The sequence below is a fragment of the Pelodiscus sinensis genome, chromosome 2 (genome assembly GCF_049634645.1).
Source record: "Pelodiscus sinensis isolate JC-2024 chromosome 2, ASM4963464v1, whole genome shotgun sequence".
Lineage (NCBI taxonomy): Eukaryota > Metazoa > Chordata > Testudines > Trionychidae > Pelodiscus > Pelodiscus sinensis.
The window spans coordinates 197,214,850-197,235,347 of NC_134712.1; the positions used below are offsets into that span (position 1 = coordinate 197,214,850).

The 20,498-nt window shown below is 43.8% G+C and overlaps 1 protein-coding gene across 3 annotated transcripts in view; it reads right to left on the reverse strand.

Annotated features, from left to right (window-relative positions):
• Window positions 1–17,925, reverse strand: part of SNX10 (sorting nexin 10) — a 57,931-nt gene extending 40,006 nt beyond the window's left edge. The window contains exon 1 of one of the 3 annotated variants that reach the window (XM_075922176.1): window positions 17,678–17,925. Coding sequence is in view for 1 of the 3 variants with exons in the window: in XM_075922174.1 (XP_075778289.1) it covers window positions 17,134–17,182 (49 nt within the window). In the remaining 2 variants the exon portion in view is untranslated. Of the gene's footprint in view, window positions 1–17,133; window positions 17,378–17,606 lie in introns of those variants that run through there. The other 2 variants (XM_075922175.1, XM_075922174.1) reach the window with 2 other exon arrangements.
• Between the last annotated feature and the right edge of the window lie 2,573 nt (window positions 17,926–20,498).

Consider the following 20,498-nt stretch of genomic DNA (forward strand, 5'->3'; position numbering starts at 1 on the left):
CCAACTGATTTGTTGTTTGTGTCCCAGTTCTTAGCTGTCTCATCCAAAGTTAATATTCCTGCTCTTGAGCTTCCACAGGACAGCTTGACGTTAACAGGGGTGAGCAAACCACTTCAGAAATTTTAGAAGTGGCCCCGGAAGGGGCTGAACCTCAAGCAGAGAGGCAGGTGCCAGGATACTTCCCTGTTTCCTCACTCACAGACCCTGATACATCTGGGGGCGAGGGAGCTTGTGAAGTCTTTGCCCCTACCCCCTGAGAAAACCGCCAGATGTTCTGAACAGCTGGCAGCTCCCTCTAGGCACCTGCACCCATGCTGGTGGAAGGAGACTTCACACGCTCCCCTCCTCAGGTCAATCAGGGCCTGAGGACAAAGAGAGCACACAAAGTCTACCCCCACCCTGCAAGGGAGCGCCACACTTAAGAGTCACCCACCAGCAGAGCAGCATCTGGTGGTTAACTAAGTGCCAATCCCCTTACAGGGCGGGAGGAGACTAGGGACGTAAAGGACCAGTCGACTATCCGATAAGCAAATGCTTATTGGATAGTCAACAGAATAGTTGACTAGTTGCTCCCTCCCCTTGCTGCCTCTATCAAATACTTCAAAGTGGCAGAAACAAAAAATTGGACTGTGTAGCACTTTAAAGACTAACAAGATGGTTTATTAGGTGATGAGCTTTCGTGGGCCAGACCCACTTCCTCAGATCAAATAGTGGAAGAAAATTGTCACAACCATATAAACCAAAGGATACAATTTTAAAAAAATGAACACATATGAAAAGGACAAATCACATTTCAGAACAGAAGGGTCTTGGGGGGAGGGGGAAGGTAAATGTCTGAACTAATTATATTAGAGGTGATAATTGGGGAAGCTATCTTTGTAATGGGTAAGATAATTAATGTCTTTGTTTAAACTTAGGCGTAAAGTGTCGAATTTAAGCATGAATGACAGTTCAGAGAATTCTCTTTCAAGTGTGGTCTGAAAAAGTCTTTGAAGCAGGATGCAGGTAATCAAGCCGTTGACTCAATTTCCTTTCTGGTTGAAATGGCAAGAAACTGTTTTTTCTTTGTGATCTGTTTTGTGGGCATTGATCCTTTGGTGAAGTGTCTGAGACGTTTGTCCAATGTACAGACAGATGGATACTTTCGGCACATGATTGCATAAATTATATTTCTGGATGCGCAGGAATATGTGTTCTTGATCTTATAACTCACTTGGTTAGGTCCAATAATGGTATCAGCAGAGTGAATATGTGGACAAAGCTGGCAACGGGGTTTGTTGCAAGGGAAGGTACCAGGGTTGGTATTAGTGTAGCATGTCCTGTGGTTGTTGGTAAGAATCATCTTGAGGTTAGGTGGTTGTCTATAGGCTGTCTGTCTCACAGAGCCTCTTGGAGTTTAGTATCCTGTTCCAGTATAGGCTGTAGTTTATGGATAATGTGTTGGACAGGTTTAAGTTGGGGGCTGTAGGTGATGACAAGTGGTGTTCTATTGTTGGTTTTCTTGGGTCTGTTTTGAAGTAGATGGTTTCTAGGTATTCGTCTGGATCTTTCAATTTGCTTTTTTATTTCTCTGGGTGAGTAGTTGAGGTTTATAAATGCTTGGTAGAGATCCTGAAGTTTCTGGTCTCTGTCAGTGGGATTAGAGCAGATGCGGTTGTATCAAAGGGCTTGGCTATAGACAATGGATCGTATGGTGTGTTCTGGATGGGAGCTGGAGGCATGTAGGTAACTGTATGAGTCGGTGGGTTTACTGTAGAGAACATTTCTATCACTATTCAAAGTGGCAACGCTTCATGGAGCCCAGAGTCAGCTGCTCCGTGCAGCACTGAGGCTTTGAATGGCATGGGGAACTCGGGATCAGCTGGGGATTCCCCAGATGACCCTGGGTTCCATGCAGTGCTGACGCTTTGAAATGCCGTGGAGAGCCCAGTGGCGGGCTCCTTGCAGCATTTCAAAGCAGCAGTGCCTCACGGAGCCCAGGGTCAGCAGGGGAGTCCCCAGCTGACCCCAAGGTTCGGCACTTTCACCTTTGAAATGTAGCAACAGCCCTAAGTGCTGTGCACTCCCCTGTCTCTAAGCCCTGATTGGCCTGGGGGCAGGGAGTGGCAGGAACTCTGTGGGCTGGATCAACCCACTTGGTGGGCCAGATCCAGCCCGCGGAGCCCCTTTGCCCACCCTGCCCTAACAGATGCCCTAAACTCCCAAATCCAACTAGTTGCCAAATTTAATGCAAAACTATAGCGGCACAAAAAACTCCAAAGCTGCTAGCATGCTAACTCAGAGCTGGCATGAGCAACAAGCCAACAGACGTGATCAAAGAATCAATTGCTTTTTGCCCTAACATCCTATTGAAGCTCAGCCTCTCACTCAAGGACTGGTTGTCTCTGAAATTACCAAACTAAAGAAGAAAAACCTCCCACCTCTCCCAACAGCATAGGTTGTATTTGTATAGATTACACTGCAGTTTGCATGATCTGCCTTTTGTTAGCTGGTGGCATCTACTGGTGTTTTTATGTGTTCTGACACTATACACAAACCTCTAGCACATTCCACAAAACATCTTGTAATGCTTCCCACAAACAAACAAAATTAATCCTCTGCTCTGTATCTATCATCCATCTCTGGATACCTCTGAGGAGCCAACCTAACAACCAACTTCAGTTGTTGCTAGGGGAGAGCAATTCTGTTTTCAGATCTTGGTAACAGCTAACCATTCACTATCAAAATATACTGCATACAACACAAGCATTTTCTAGTAACTTTTAGGGAATTTTGCTTCAAGGGGTCCATATGATAGATCATAATTAAAATCTCTAAAAATACTTAATGCTAACTGTATTTTTCTTTCTCCCTGACTTTGAAAAATTGTAAGGGTGACGAGATATTTTGAGCATCTACAAATGTAAAATGATCCTTGCCGTTTTACTATAACCATGATCAGGGAACCACTAATGTTTAAACTGCATCAACACATGGATTCCAAACGACAGAAGACTTATAAATGCGCAGGGAATTTACTAGGTTCCAGAACGAAGGCTCTTTCCCAGGCTAAGGGGCTGTTTAATTGCAATGTAGGGGTGCAGCCGAAGCCTGAACACCAAGCCCTGGTACTCTCCCACCTTGCTGAACCCCACAGCTGGAGCCCCAGCACAAGCCCAGATGTCTAAATTCCATAAGCTCAAGCCAGCTGGCACCAAGGATGTAAGCAACTAGTTGACTACAGTAATTACTCGTTTAACATGTGCCCACTTAACACGTTTTCACAATAGCACAATTTTTTTTTAGGGAACGCGAAAATAAACTAGTGGCGGACTACTTCACGTGGTGGTATAAGTTGGTGAAAACAGTGGTAATACGCATGAGTGGATGAATATACATGGTCACAGCACTCCTCCGCTCACTCACATGTTTATCTTTGTGTTTTAACAAACCGCAGTGACTTGTGTTGATAAGTGATGTAATGAACATTTTTTTATGAGAATGATCCTGATCGTGAATGGCGCTCAAAAGCAGCAAAAAGCTTAGAAAGCACCATATCTTGCTACAAGCAACTTTACAACAAAAAACAAAAAGCAGCCCTCTATCAAAAGTTTTTTCTCCTGTTTAACCTAAAAAAAAAAAAAAAAAAAAAAATCAGCTGATGAACAAGATAGCCCTGTTCCATCTACATCATCCAGTGTTGACATTGATGACCCAGCAAAAATTGACCTTCCCACCACCACCTGAAATACAACCCCCACCTTCTCCATTATTTTTAATGGGAAAATTGACCCTGCATAGCACGTTTTTGCTTAGCAGAAACATTTTCAGAAGTGAATCTATTATGTTAAATGAGGAATTACTGTACCTGACAAGCATATGCTTACTGGGTAGTCGAGAAGTCACTTGACTATTCACTCACTCTCCCAAAGCCCGCTGCCTCTATCAGCGAGAGGCAGCCAGGGAAGGGGAGCAGGCGCCAGTGCTATGGGGAAGCCAGCTTAAAAACCGGTTCCCTCCATCACCATCTCCACAGGGGAGCAGGTGAGGTAGAAGTGCAGCCAGGGGGATTGATCACAAGCCAGAATCAGTTGTCCCAGCTCATGCCAAGTCCTTCCGGCTGCGCCTTTTCTTTTTAAATATATTAAGAGCCGTCTAGCAGCTTCCCTCAGCCGGAAGGGGTTTGTCCTCCACCTCAAGATATTGCCTCAGGCTGTCTGCTCTGCTGGGCCTGCAGCCTTCCTTATATTGCTTGGGATCCAGCATCACTAGCCTCAATTTTAACATAAATTCACACTTACAAGGACTATTCTGCATTAACCACCAACTCCTCACATCACAAATAAGTTCTACTGTTTCAGTTTCACTTCCTCTTATGTTTCATTCACATATGCCTCCAAGTACTCCACACCCAGACCTCACTAGACTATTTTGAGTAACTACAGGTCTCATGTAAGCTATTGACTTCGACTGGTGTCATACCAGTAACGAACATGATCCTCTGACCATTTCTGGCTCTAGCCTGACACTCAAGTGGGATAGAGAAAATACTCACTTTTACCTGTCAGCTGAAGTCAAACTATTCCTTTCATAGACCAGGCCACTAAAACCACCTAGTCCTATGGTGTCCAACCAGTTCTGAAACAGTAGCCACTATAGTCATGCCAAATAGCCACACTCAACCGGTCAATAGCCTCCTTTGGTTAGCGGCTAATGCGTTGGATACCACGGACATAGTCTGACCTCCTGACTAGCATGGACCATAGGATTTCCCTGAATTAATTCTTGTTTGAACCTACAGCATATCTTTCAGAAAAGCACCCTGTCTTGATACTAAAATTTCCATCACAATCATCTGAGTTGTTCCCATGGTTAATTACCCCTCACTTAAAATGTTGTGCCTTATTTCTATTCTGGACTTGTCTAGCTTCAACTCTTACTCACTGGGTCACATTACAGCCTTTGTCTGCTAGCCTGAAGAGCCCTCTGTTATTAAATTTCTGTTCAAATGTAGGTACTCTGACTATGCTCAAGTCACCTCTTAACCTTAAAAAGGTAAACAAATTGAGCTCCTTCAAACTTTCCCATTAAGGCATGTTTTCCAATCCTCTGATCACTCCCATGGCCTAGAGGATCAGCTGTGGTAGATGGAGAGAGACCTCATCACTCATATATTAAGAAACAAAAAACTACTTGCATAAACATAAAATAAGTTAATTCCAGCAACAAAGAAGTAACTTAGAATTAAAAATGTAAACAGACAACCATAGAGGGGCATTTGTGCCTAGATCTGCATTTTTCTTCCTGTAGACAAAGGATTTTGTCCAGGACTCTAGGCCAGGGGTCAGCAACCTACAGCACACACATGCCATAAGTGGCACGCAAGACAATTTTCAGTTGTACATGTGACGGGAACTCAGTCCCATCCCTCCTCCTCCACTGGAACCCTCCCTCTTCCCTGGCAGCAGGTTAGGCTGTGGTGGGAGGAAGCAGCACTGGGCTGAGGCTCCTCAGCGGTGCCTCCAGGTCCGACCCAGGACCACATGGCTACGGTAGCAGTGCATCCAGCCTCCAGGGCTGGCCTGGGACCACGGTAGTGGCACCTCCGGCATCCGGGGTGAGCCTGGGACTGCAAGGCTATGGCGGTGCTGCAAGTGGGAGGGAAGCCAGGTAAGCATCCCCCAACATGCCCAGACTCCCACATCCCAATCCACCTCACTCAGTCCCTCCTCCCTGCCATGACCCCACACCTCCAGCTTGCTCCAACACCCTCCCTTGTTCTTGCATCTTCCCTCCTGGTCAGACACCCTACCTCAATCCTAATCCTGCACTCTCTCATCTGGCTTGGCCCAGACACCTACCCCACCCTGCTCCTGTATACACCGTTGCTCCTGCACCCTTTCTCCTGGCCACACACTGAAGCCTCCCTTGCTCCTGCTCGGCTTTGCAGTTCATGGCCCAGGCACCTAAGGGCTTGCTGCATCAGTTATGAATGTTAAAAAAAGTCTTGAACCCCAGAACCTCTCGTGACAAATTAAGCACTAGCCACAAGCTAGCAATGAGGGACACTTTCAAAACCTGGCTTTTAGTAAAGCATGCTAAAGCAGAGAACCGAGTTCCTCCTGAAACTCTGACTTCAAACAGGCACCGTCAAGATGCTTGGATACAACTGCTCACACACATGCAGGACTTCACCCAACTGGCTAATGAAATGCTCATTGTATAGAAAGACCTTTTTTTAATGTCATGATGCCTATTTCCAATCAACCATGCTCATCATTCACCTGGAGCTATCCAGGACTGTTCTATCAGGAAAATAAACAGAAATCACCTAAAAAAAAAGTGTGTAAGAGTACCATGCATTACACAAGATCCTGAAAATCAAAGTGCCATTTAATTAATCAAACTTGGATCATCATTAGCCCTCCCCCCAAAAAATAATGACACACACACCAGACAGGTGACTGTGACAACCAGCTGATACTGCATGCCTCTGCAAATGAAATTGGGATTTATTAAGCAAGTCTGTGTCACCTACACTCGGTCTAATAATTCATCTTTGGCTGCAGAATGACCCACATTCCATACTGCTGAGAAGCTTCAAGATGGCCATAATTTAAAGGAGAAAACATTCCTACACAGCCCACAACAAAAGCACTTTTTTGTTCTCTCATCTTTCCATTGTAGAGTCCTCAGATAGCAGACCTAAGCTCAATCAAGAGAGCTCATATTTTCTGCTATTTCATCTGGGTGCCTACCCATTATTTCAGTCTAATTTTGGTGAGAACACTCAAAAGGCCAGGACAATGAAAGGTTGATGAATGCTGATAATTAGGCAACTATTAGAGATGGTAGGCATGGATGGTGGGACTGATTTTGTGATATGTGTCAGTTCTCATCATGACAACTGTTTACTAACTGAGGGAGGATGTGACTTCATTGCGGTCATCCTAGAAGCATTCAAAATTCTTCTATAGCTCCAGCTCTCCAAGGTTAACTCATTAAACAGGATTTTACATCACTACTTTAAGTTATGATAAGAGGAAGCTGCATACCACATTTGGTGGCCCTAGCTCTTACCAGTTAGGAGGAGTTGCTGAACAAACGGACGGATGGACAGACAGATTCACTCACTTTCAAGCGTATAATAAAGTACAGCATTCAAGACATGAGACAAGTGGCTTCCATGCAAACTGGGGGGTACATCTCAAACCAATGGTGTTCCAGAATTTCCCAAGTTGACTCCTGTGTGTTCAGGGAAGGTAGCAAATTGGGCCATGTCTACATAAGAAACTTTCACTAGTTTAAATCAGTTCTTAAAGTGATTCAAATGGGTGCAGACCCCCGTGTGCGCAATATTTCAGTGTGGGTGGCTTATTTTTTGGTTATTTTAAGCACTACCTTTAAGATAAACCCAAATTAGTAAATCCAACACCACTGTTCTAGCCAGCAGTACCTCCTCAGTAAGTGGCAGGTGCCTAGTGCCACTACTGGTTGAACCTGTGTAATCCAGGACTCCCTGGTCAGGCAACAGCTGTTTTCCGGCAGGATCCCAGATGTTCCAGGACCAGAGAGTCCCAGTGCAGGGCTGGGTTCCCGCTGCTGGCAGCCAGGAGCTCAGAACTCCACAGCGGGGCTGCCCAGTGGGGCTAGGAGCTCAGCACTCCAGTGGGGCGGCCCGGCATGCAGGAAGCTGGGCTGCCCAGCATAAAAGGGAAGGAGTTGAAGGGACCGGTAGGGCAGAGAGGCTGGGCGGCAAGGGGGAGCCAGCCAGGAGACTGGCAGCTGGTCCAGGGATGGGGGGAGCCAGATATGATCTTCCTTAGTCCAGCAAAATTCCTCATCTGGGACTGCTCAGGTCCCAAGGGTGCTGGACCAGGGAGGTCCAACCTGTACAGGGAAGGGAGACAAAGGCAAGCTACACTCAGCCCTGTCTGAAACAGGCAAAGAAGTGCAAGGAATAGTACAAAATGACACACTGTAGCCAAGGTAAAAGCACTTCAGGTCTCCTCTAAGGAAAAAGGTGGCAGCTTGGGACTGATTACCCGCCCTACTGGGGGATGCTGCAACATCAGACCTTTGATCATTGCTTATCCACTTCAATATCTACCCAAATTTATATTCCTAGCTACACCACTAGTGTGGACAAGACTATTTAGTCTTACTAAAAGCAATTTCAATCATAATGGCACCTGCAAATACTCAGGCGCTGTTGCAATCTCTTGCACGTGTGGATGTCACAGCCATATTAGGCACGTTGGCACCGCCAAAATGCTCTATAACAGACAAAGTTTACATTAATTAGTTATTTCCCTTCCCCTGTAAACTATTCTTTTCCATTCTGCTTTTGACTTTACCCTTTTATGCTGGATTTTCTGAACCTCTTTCTCCCCTGTTCTGAGTAAAACATCTCAGGAGAGATGAAAATTACCATTCCCAGTAGAGATGTGAAGGTCTAGTCAACTATCCGATAAGTAAATGCTTATTGGATAGTCAACAGGATAGTCCAGTGTGTTTCAACCTTTTTTAAAAAAGTACCCACCAATACCTACAGTTTTCAGACACACAAAATGTTTTTCTACCATTGCAACATATTTGTTTAAACAACTTAATCATAGCCAGGTGGGCGATGATATTTTTGGGTGTAAAAAATACAAAAATAATAAAGTGCTATAAAACTTAAAAAAAAAAAAGTTTTCTTCAAATGTCAGCTGTATTGACATACACCCCCAGACTTCTCTCGAGTACCCCTAAGGGTATTTATACCACTGGTTGAGAAACACTGGATAGTCGACTACAGTAGTCGCTTCCCCCGCCCCTTGCTGCCTCTATCAGACAGAGGCAGCAAAGGAGGGGAAGAAAAGGAGGGTACTTCAAAGCAGCAGCGCTGCATGGAGCCTGGAGTCAGCTGATCTGTGCAGCGCTACTAATTTGAATGCCGCAGGGAGCCCGGCATCACGTTTCTCATGGCATTTCAAAGCAGCAGCACTGCATGGAGCCCGGGATCATCTGGGGACTCCAGTTGCTGAGGCGCTGCCACTTTGAAACTCCGTGGGGAGCCGAGCTAAGTCTGTTGCTACACTTCAAAGGCGGAGGAACCCTATCGACTAATTGAATAGTCGATGCAAAAATGCATCAACTATTTGATTAGTCAATTACCTGATACTTAACATCCTTAATTCCCAGCACGTGTCCAAGATTTCATTACAACAGATACCAAAATTATGACTAATCCAAATTCTACATTCCTACTACACAAGTAATTAAAACTGACAACCTTACTAAACAGACACTCAATTATATTATAATTATTGTTATTGTGTGCATAAAAACATTGGCTAAGTGTTAGGAACCTGAGGGAAAGGCAGCAGGAAGGGAGTGAGCAGTAGGAAGCTGGAGTTAAGATTCCAACAGTCTGTTGGCTGCACATGCACAGAAAGGTCACAATAGTTCTCTTGTAAATGAATCACTGGTCACATTCCAGTAAAGCAGATGCTTTGTTATAAAAATAGTGTTTCTCTTCCATCTGTCCACTCTGGCAGGGGAACAGAAAAACCCCAAAATACTAAAGGACAGACACTTCAAGACATATGGTACCAGACAACAGCAATGAAAAAAACATCATGCTCATCAGGCATGTTTTCATTTCACACACTGAGTTCCTCAAGAGAGTCTATAAAAGATCTCCTTAACAAAACCTTTGTTTCAATGTATTTGTTTTTAGACAATGTAAGTACATCAGTACGCATCCTGTGAGGCCTCTCTATGGCACTGTATACCACTGAAAACAAACCAATGCTGCCTCTAAGATGATGCAGGAATAAACAAATTCATTTGAAATGGCTTAAGTTCTTTCTTTCAGACCAAGACAATAATAGGGTTGGTATGAGCCTTCTTCTTCAAATATCAATCCTCTTGCTCTTAGTATTCAATCTCTCCCTCAGAAGCTTCTGCATCTAGAGTCTGACATGCAAGCAAGATGCAGACAGTATCCTACCCTACAACTCCTTTACAACCAAATAAGTAGTCTCTCCACTTTACAGGTAGTAGAGCGAGTGTACCAGCCAACCCGTTCCATGACATGGCCTCTTTAAGAATCCTAAACAGATGTTGAAAGGTCAACAGGCAATCTGGGAATGGGGTCAGGTGTTAATCAGGTATCTACTAATATGAGCTTTGAGTTGGGGAAGGAAAGCAGAAGCACAGGGTTAGAGGAAAGGGTTCCTGGATGGGAACCACAATCTGCAAGTTAGTGGGCTGAGGATATCTGTCATAGGTAAGCCCCTTCGTTTTCAATTTAAACAAATTTTTACAGAAAAATATAAACAAACTTGTTTCACTGGGAAAATATAATACACTGCATGAGATATATGTATACTACATGAGTCTGTGTGTGTATAAGCAAAGCTGTCTATTGACATAAAGCTATGCATTAGTCTAGACCAGTGTTTCTCAAATGGTGTTCTGTGGAACCCCGGGGTTCCTTTCAGTGAAAATAAGGGTTCCGTGAGAAAATTCCATTACAATAACATGTTATGATTTAAAAAAAAAACACAATTAATATTATGTGATTTTCGTTTTTAAATGTGTGCAATTACACTACATTTTGATCTCATGACCTTGCTTAGCATTTGTTTATTATTATCCTTACTTATTTGTGGTCTACTTTTTCAGCTCCATATATTAGACTTATTAGGGGTTCTGCAAAATTATTTCAAGTTTAAAAGGATTCCATGGCCAAATAAAATTGGGAAACACTGATCTAGACAACACATACAATGAGCGAATAGGTATACATGCTCTGAAGTGCGTGCACATCTGAATGTACTAATGAATCTCACACATAGCACATCCACATTTCAAGCTGCTAGCAGATAACACTTTAAAGATCTGACATGCTAAAACAAAAATACAGACTACACTTCACAATTACATGTGCAACAAATGATGTGGCCCAATTAAATAGAACTATTAGCCTGTAAATATTTATAAGTCTAGAACAGTAAACTGCTTATTTAAATTAAAAGTTTTATGTGGGGCTTACAGATATATTGTTTTCTTAAAAACTCAGAGATGGTGTATTTTCAGTTCTGTTTTAATCAGCAAACAACACTGATGTATAGAATTCAAAGCTACTAAATATTTTCCCCATCTTTCCACCCACCAAAATAATCTTAATATATTTATCCAGAAAAAAAAATTTTTTTGCACTAATTTTCACCTGTCTTTATTGTTGTGGTACAAACACTGATAAGTTCCTGTGGACAATTAAATAAGAACAGTAAACAAGTTACAGCACTGCACAGCCCCAGAACCAAGGAAAAATTGGTCCAGAAACCATGGAACTTCTTTGAAGCAGAATCAGAACTCAGACACCGGTGAGATGAGGAAGTCTGAGTGAATAACAGCACAACACCAGGAAGGAGGGCTGTGGGGTGAATCAAGGGGAAGCAGTTTATAAGTCTAAGGGCCAAAGCAAAAGGAAACTGTGAGACAGATTCTCCAAAGAAGCCAGAGACTGGAGCACAGCAGTCAGAGCTCCTGGGCTCAGAGGAATTGGGACCTGAAGTGAACTGGAAGGCCAGAGAAGGAAGAATATGGGTCAGAAGGGCCAAATGAAACCATAATAAATAACTTAATAACTTAATAAATTCTCTCCCCACTGCAAATTAATTACTGGGGAAAACCCCAAGGGGACTGAAGGCAAGGTGCCTGTACTACCTTGCCAGGCTCCGACGGGATGCACACTGGGACTGTACCCTGTGCCTAGCACCATTTCCCAGTTACCTTTATGTTGGGAAGCAACCAGGACCTGGATGAAGAGCAGCTGGCTACAGATAATCTTAAGATAATGCTGGTAAGAAGAGGAGAAGGCTTCAAAGAACTTGCCTCTTCTGTAACACCCTTCACTGATGAAGGCTTGATCTGTCTTTAAATTGTCAACCTGTTTTTTAGGGCTTGGGATCTTTTTGCAATCCTGAGGGCCAATGGATGCCCAAATAGCTATGAGATTGAAAAATGAATTTCCATCTGCAAATGGACAGAAGATCTGTGTCACATCTCATTGGACATAGGCTGCTCAGAGATTTATGAATTCGTTACCTTTAGATTTAATTACTTCACCTCATATTTAAGAATTAAGCTCCAGCTCATATCAAATGCAGCAGCCAGTTTCCTCAGAATCACAAGTCACTGTTAACAAGTCGTTGCAACAGTGTACAACTCTCTGCATGGATGTTCCCTTAAAAAAGAATTTAGTTTAAGGTAGGGTTGCCAGATGGTTGAAACAAAAATACCGAACACCCCCCCCCCCCCGACACACAAAAAAACGGGAAAAAATTCTATTGAACGGGGGTGGGGGGGTCGGAAAAGGGAGGGAGACCAAAGTTGTTGAGCAAAAAAGGACTTAAGCCAAAAAAATTTTTTTTAAATAAAACAGCATTAAAAACAGCATGTCCCCTTTTAACAGTGAATGCAGGGGAGCGGTTGAGCACTAAGACCCAGGGGAAAGCATTGCTTCCCCTAAGGTCTTTTGGCCAGCAGCTGTTTTGTGCCTGCAGCCTTGGGGACAGAGGTAAGCATGGGGGCTGGGGGTGTTGGGAGCCAAGGGAAGCTCGGGGGGGGGGGGGGGGGGGGAGGGAAGGCCGGGCGCTGAGCGTTCGTAGGGTTGCCAGGTGTCCGGCATTTTCGCCTACTGGCTGGGGGAAAATTCAGAAAATACTGGACATTTTAGGTGTCCGGTATTCTCTGAATTTTTTTTACCGGACAGGAGGCGAAAATACCGAACTGTCCAGGTGAATACCGGACACCTGACAACCCTAGTTTAAGGTCATATCTTGATATTCTATAGGGTTGTTAACATGTACCCACGTACACCATGTTAACTCTCATAATTACATCCCCCCCCCCCTCCATGCTGCTGCCACTGCTCCCCACAAGCACTGGTTCCCATGGAGCTGCCTGCCCTCCCTGCACTGCTGCTGGTTCCATTATTTACAGGATTTACAATTCAGTTCAGTGGCTCTCAGCACCCACACTGTAAACACAGTTCCAGACCATCCATTAGGACTGTTCATAGCTGACCACGGGATCTCAGTTAACCTATTGATCCACAGAGGAATGTTTTCATAAGAGATATGCATCTCCTTATAGATCTAACTCAGTGACAGCAGTGACCACAAGCCTACCCATTTCTAAAACTAAATGCCAAACTCATTTCCTTAATTTAGCTCTGCTTCAATAAATTCTCCACCCACACAAACAAATACATATTTAAAAACTGTATAAATTAGCCAAGCTATTTTTATAGGCAGGGAGATGAAAGAGGAAGGTTACTTGTTTCTATTTTTAAATACTGGGCAGAATTTAACTATTATATTGTCCAGGCAATATAAATACTCAGATAAAATGATTAAATGATTTGGGGCTAAATCCTTACTAATACCTGTTTGACTGTAGCCTTTTGAGTGAGTAAGATGAGCACAATTTAATGCTCTATATCAAGATTTCTTTTGTTAAGAGCCAGGAATTCCTGGAGGATTCAGCTACAGTTTTCTCCTAGGCTCAGATCTTCAAAGAAATGTAGGATCCCAACTTCTACTGCTTTCAATGGAAATTAAGAACCTAAATACTTTTAAGGATCTGGATCCAAGTAATTTTAGTATCCAAAAATATAAGATGAACATTGTTTTTTCTGAGATTAAATATGTTTTAGCAGAATATTTAACTATGAAAAAGATCACTTGATCTTAAATTATCCAGATGCAGCACCTTTCCTTGAATCCAACACCAAAAGCCCTGTGCAGGCTACAGATCTCATATGTAGACATGATATCACCGGGACATATATTGCAGAGGCATGATACATTGAATTAGTCTCCTGCCCTCTGCCAACTTCTTCATTTGGACCAGGATTACTTAAAACATTCCATATCCGCAAGCAATGTTCCCTCTAATTTTTCCACAGGTAGAATAAACTTTATGTTCACCCAGGCATATGTGCATGTGCACCAACAGTAGAAACACATGCTGCTGGCTGTGGGTGCTCTGCTAATCAACTGGGCAGCATCTGAATCTATCTTGGGTGGCCACCCACGTATTTGGCTTCTGGGGAACACTGCCTCTGAGCAACTTCTAACATGTTTGTGTTTTTAAATCAGCTAGATAAACATTTCCTTCCTTCCTTCCCTCCCCAAAGGGGAAGATATTACAAAGAGGTATGGTAAACATGTAAGATAAACCCATACTAAGGTAACTAGGAATAAAATTAAGAGAGTTTCATTAAAATAAGTTATAAAAGGAGTCAGAGTTTCTTGATAGAAGCAAATAACTCCTGACAACCACTGAGAAAAGCCATTCTTGGAAAAGGTAGGGAAATCACTGCTCAATTTCATCCTCCTCCTGTTCTCATAGGCTGTCTACACAGCTTCCCTTGTCTGCAAAAGCCTATGCAAATGAAGCGCAGATTAGCATATTGCCACGCTTCATTTGCATAATTAAGTAGGAGTCGTTATTGCACAAAAAGATGCTGTCTACACAGCACCTTTTGTTCAAAAAAACCCTCTTGCTCAAGAGCTGTTCTTCCTCATTTTTTCAGGAAAAATGGCTCTTGCACAAGAGGGGGGTTTTTGCACAAAAACTTCTTGCACAAAAACGGGTCTTAATTATTTATGCAAATGAAGCACAGCAATATGCTAATCCATGCTTCATTTGCATAGGCTTTTGCAGAAGAGGGAAGCTGTGTAGACGTAGCCATACTGAGAGACAGCCACAGTGGTACTGTGGCAGTTACTCAAAACATGATACAGGTTCATCTGCCAGTTTGTATTAACTACCATCTGGATTACAGCACTCAGCCACGTGTCCCCCATGCTGCCTGACAGCAGTTTAAAAAATAACAAAATGGCTTGCAAAACATCAGATGAATGATGGGATGAAAGGAAAGAAGAGGAATCATCGGATTTTTTTTTTCATTTCACTCAATGCCCCAGAATTCCAGTGGTTCCTAGTATGTATCCTACAATCGGTCACAAGAAAAATCCCCAAGTGCCTAAAGCCTAGTGGTGGAACATAGCACCATAAGATTTCTAACCTAAAAGCTGCACACATATTTCAATAAAACACAGCACCCTGTAATGATGAATCAAAAGGAAGCAGCTTCAACTGGCATAAGCAGTAAGGACTGGCTGCTTTTGGAATAATTGTTCCTGATCAGTTAATACACAAACAATTTAAAATAACTTTCAAGTGTTTACAACCCGAGAGAAAGACTAGAGAGGATAAAGGTTATATTTACTCAGTCACATCACAAAATTAGGGAGCAAGAAGAAACCAGAAAACTAAAGGGATCAGATTTAGGTATAATAGTTAAGGTACCACAGACAAAAAAAGAAATAATGCTTTTCCACTGGGAGGACCCTAAAATTGTGGGCAAAATCCACCTTAAAATTTGTTTCTAATTATCTTTTTCAAGCATGCACTTGAAAGAAGATATTATTTCAGCCATCACAATGCTAAAACTACTAGATATGAGAAGTAATACTTTATGATGTGAAAGCTGGGAACTTCTTTCAGGTAGTAAAAAAGCATTAATCGTTTAACACTAGCAGTTCATGAGACACCAATCATTTAAACTCAAGTGATACCCAAAGTGAAAAAAATTGAGGCATTAGTATACACAAGCAAAATTGTAATGGTGATTATCTATTAAATGCCATATCTGGAACTTTGAACCTCTCCCCATGAATTCACCTAGAATCAATATAAATACATGCAAGTAATACAGTTGTGTTACCTATTTAAACATAGAAATCTGAAATATATTAAAGTGAGGGCAGAATTTCTTAATTGTCAGTCTTATGAACAATTATGGATACATTATATGCCATATTAAAACAAACTAACATTAGTGTCTGATACTGGATTTATAAGAAAATGATAGAAAAATGAACATGTGCATGGCTATTTCAAAAAGATGAGAAAGAAGAGAGCAGAAATGTGTGGGTGGAGGCAAAATACAATATGTAGGAAAAGTTGGTTATAGCAAGTAATGAATTTAGTTGACAGTCTATCCATCAGATGTCTCTTAGGATGCATCTACACAGCACCCTAAACTTAGAAGAAGATATGCAATTTGCACTATTTTGAAATTTGGCACGTCTACACAGCGCCAAATTTCGAAATAACATGCTATTTCGAGTCATCCCTTAATTCTTGTGGAATGAAGTTTACCGCAATGGTGAAATAACGTGCCTGTTATTTCGAAAAATATTTTGAAATAACAGGTGGCTTGTGTAAACGCAGGATACATTATTATATTAAACTGTAAGCTCTTTGGGCCAGGAACTCTTTTTTTCTGCATTTGTACAGTGCCTAACAAAATGGTCCTGGTGCCTGGGTACGGCTCCCAGATGTTACTCTAATAATTATAACAGTTTAAGTGATCTATGTCTTATCTCACTTGCACTGCAATTTTACTATTTACTGATTTACACTAATGCACGCATGAGCAGAATAAGGCTCAAGTTCTATAAATCCATCTGGCAGCCTGGGTGACATGAACACTTACTATGTTTTTAGAAAAACTTGGTCAAGTTAAAGCCTTATTAGATAATGCTGAGTATAGTAAATGACTACCTATTTATACCCAACAGCAGCAGCTTAATAAAGAAAAATGCCCTATGAAGTATAACAACAGTGCTGTGAATTGTATAAATTTGCTTAACAGTCTAGTACAAGAGGAAATTATTTCTCTATTGTTCCAGTTAGTACTTTTTATATTATGCTGGAGAAGCAAGTCCTGTGATCGCTAACAACTTTGCAAGAAAGGCCTATTCCAAAAGGGGATAAGTAATAGTTTTATACCAAATGTGGGATCTCAAATGGAAAAAGTCCCCAGTACACATATAACCATCATATCAGTGAGCTCATAACTGCTCTAGTCAGTGTTCCCAAAGCTGGCAATAGCTCAAATCTAATTCATTGGGTGAAATCTCCCACTCATCGCAGGAGTACTAGTTATGCCTGTGCCGTGAAAGTACTAGGGTAGACCTGTGGTTAGCTGGGTTCAGGACTGAATACAAATAATCAGCTTACAGTACTCCCCCGCCCCCCCCCCCCCAGCACCACCACTGCTACAGCTGGCGGGGGAGTTACCTGAAATCGCCAGGGGAGGCACGGGCTTGAGGGAGAATGCCAAGCCCATGGCAGCTCATGTGACCGTCCCTATGAAGTGGCACGATGTAAAGAAACTCAGAGCAAGGGAAGCCGGAGGAAGAGTGCTCTATTTGGACTGGGAGAGCCCATGAACCCAAGGCAGCAACTGCTCAGCGATGGCCGTGCTCAAGCTCACCCTACTTCTACCCCCCGCCCCCGCAGCCGACTCTCAGCAGCTTTACCAGGCGAGCCCACAATGCCCGGCATAGGCGCCCCAAAGCAAAGGCTGCTCCCTTGGAGCCCGAGGCCGTCCCCAAACCCAACTCCCCCCTCCCCCCCGTTGGACACGGTGTTCCCACCTCCCCACAGGGTGCTCGAGCCGCAGAGCGACCCCCTCCCCCTCAGCGCCTGCTCCCCGCTGGGAGCCCGCCCCGGGACCGCAGCGATCGCGCGCCCAGCTCGACCCTACTCACACCAGCAGCGGCACCTCCGGCTCCCGCGCTCCGCCCGGCAGAAGCACGGAGTGGGCGGCACCGCAGCTCACCTAGCTCAGCCGGGCCAGGGGCGGTGCCTGGGCGCTCATGTGACCCGCAGCAGGAGGAGGAGCTGCGGCTGCCGGGAATCGGGCCCGGCACAGTGGCTGCGGTGGGGGGAGGAGGCGGACACACCGGGAAGGCCGCTGCAGCTGTAGCTTCCCCGCGAGCACTGCTGGCACCAACACTGGGGACTGCGACGGCGCAGTCAGACGCGCTATTCTGCGGCTGCTGCCTCACCAATCTGCCTTGCTGGAGATGGGGGTAAACCTCTAGCTGGGTGTCTTCTCTGAGGCGGGTGTGGGATACGAGGGGCTTTGATTTAAATCTGCATCTTAGACCCTCCTCCCTCGGGGGGAAAAAAACTTGCATAGATGTGTCACACTCGCTGAGTGGCATAGCAGTCTCAGAGAGGTAGCCCTGTTAGTCTGTAACTTTAAAAACAGGGTGTCCTGGTGTGGCACCACATAGAGGCTCCGTCTAGACTGGCATGATTTTGCGGAAATACTTTTAACGGAAAAGTTTTTCCGTTAAAAGTATTTCCGCAAAAGAGCGTCTAGATTGGCACGGATGCTTTTGCGCAAAAGCATCCGTGGCCAGTCTAGATGCGATTTTGCGCAAGAAAGCCCCGATTGCCATTTTAGCCATCGGGGCTTTTTTGCGCAAAACAGTTCTTCCCTGTCTACACTGGCCCTCTTGCACAAGTATTCTTGCGCAAGAGGGCTTTTTTCCCAAGCGGGAGCGTGAAAGTATTTGCACAAGAAGCACTGATTTTGTACATTACAAAATCAGTGCTCTTGTGCAAATTCAAGCGGCCAGTGTAGACAGCTGGCAAGTTTTTGCGCACAAAATCTTGCCAGTCTAGACACACCCCTAGGGTATGTCTACACTATAATGCTGTATCCTGAAATAGCTATCCCCGTCTTCACAGCAAGCCCATTATTTCGGTCTCGCTATTCCGACGTCCCTGTAAACCTCATTCTACAAGGAGTAAGGGATGTTTCAGAATAGCGCTTTATTTCAAAATGTGATGCTGTGTAGACAGGGCCAAATGACAAAATAAGCTGTTTCAAAATAGCATCAACATAAAATACGCAATTTTTCAGCTACGCAAATTGCATCACTTCTTTCGAGTTATGGTAGAGTGCAGACGCACCTCTAGGGTATGTCTACACAGTAACATTATTTCAAAATAACTTAGTCCGTGTCTGCTGGTTGCCCCAAACTTCAGTCCAGGCAGGCCTCCATTCCAGGTAGGCCTGGGGCTGGAGCTGGAGTAGCCAGCTTGTGGCTGGAATTTAGGGTGACGAACTGCCCAACATTGAGGGGGCCCCTGGCACTGCAGCCATGACACTAGGTACTCCAGGGAAGGGAGGTGCTTGGATGGACCAGGGTTGGGATGGGGAGGCTAGCAGCCCTTGGGGAGGAGGGCATTGGCTTCAGGCAGAAGGGGCAGTCCTCCTTGCACTTGCAGTTCACCCACCACCCATGGTTTGGGTTTATCTGGGGAATGAGAGTTGAGATGTGTAGGATAAATATTAAATTAAAAAATTGGAGTTAGCCTACATTTGGTTAAGGAAATATATATGTGTTATAAAGAAAAGCCCTGACTAGCAAGTAGAAGGAAGTCCTTGAAAATAACAAGTGACAAGACTAGAAGAATAAAGTAGGGAGGATGTCTGGTTCAAAGAATAACTGAGATAAGGGGAAATTTCTAAAAAGAAGGCCTCTGACTGATAGGGGTAACTGCAGATAGTTTTAAATAAACAGAGATAATCTTAAAATGAGCCAGCATGGACCTTCCCAAACCATATACCATTGTTAAAGCTGATGTGAACCCACATGCAATGGAAAAACCAAGAGCTAATAGAGAAGGAAAGGCCTTGAGAAGAAAGAAGGTTGTAAATCTTAATCTGGATTAAATTTGGAAATAAAGGTGAACTCAGACTGGGTTTTAGCTGAAGGCCTTGGAAATGACAGCACTTGTTTGCTGAAGTGTGTAAAAGAGTAAACACTTAAGCCTGGTCTACACTAGACCAGGAAGATCAGCTTAAGGTACGCAACTCTAGCTACATAAAAGGCGTGGTTGGAGTTGGCTTACTTTAAGATGAGCCTTGGCGGCGTCCACACTGCAGGAGGTCAACGGAAGCAAATGCACCTGTCAGCTTCCTTTACTGTTCGCTAAAGGAGGAGTACTGGATGCCCATGGGAGTTGCCCTCAGTATTTGATTTAGGGGTCCATACTAGACCTGCTAAATTGAACGCCAGAAGATCGACCTCCAGAGTGTTGATCTTCTGGTAAGTATAGACATGCCCTTACAGGTTTCATTCGTAATATCTGCCTGATCATCCTGGAGCCAACCAATGTAGGTCTGCGCAGCCATGGGTTAGCCCATGTGTAAGTATCTTAATCAAATGCTTAGAAATGTTTTGTTATTTTTTAAATGTAGCAAATTGCATACTGATTAGGCTTTTTAGACATGTTTAAAGCAATTATACAAATACCATTAGGCCTTTGGATTTAATATAGGAATTTATGGTTAAACTAGTGTTTGGTGGTTTCCTGTATTAATAATTTCAAATATTATTAATAATTCTAACTGGGTGTGTTTATTTAGGGGTGGAGTAGTGGGGCTAGATGGGTTTAAACAGAAGCTGCAGGTTGTGTGAGGCTGTGGGAAGGGTAGTTGGTGGTTATAATGGACTGAGGGTGGGGAGGGATGGGAAGCAACAGGAGGATCTGAGCACCATAGGAAGCTGTGTGATGGTACCCGTGGCCACAGCTGGCTATGGCAGTGCCTGGCTCCCTTAATCAGCCACCATCTGCCGGCA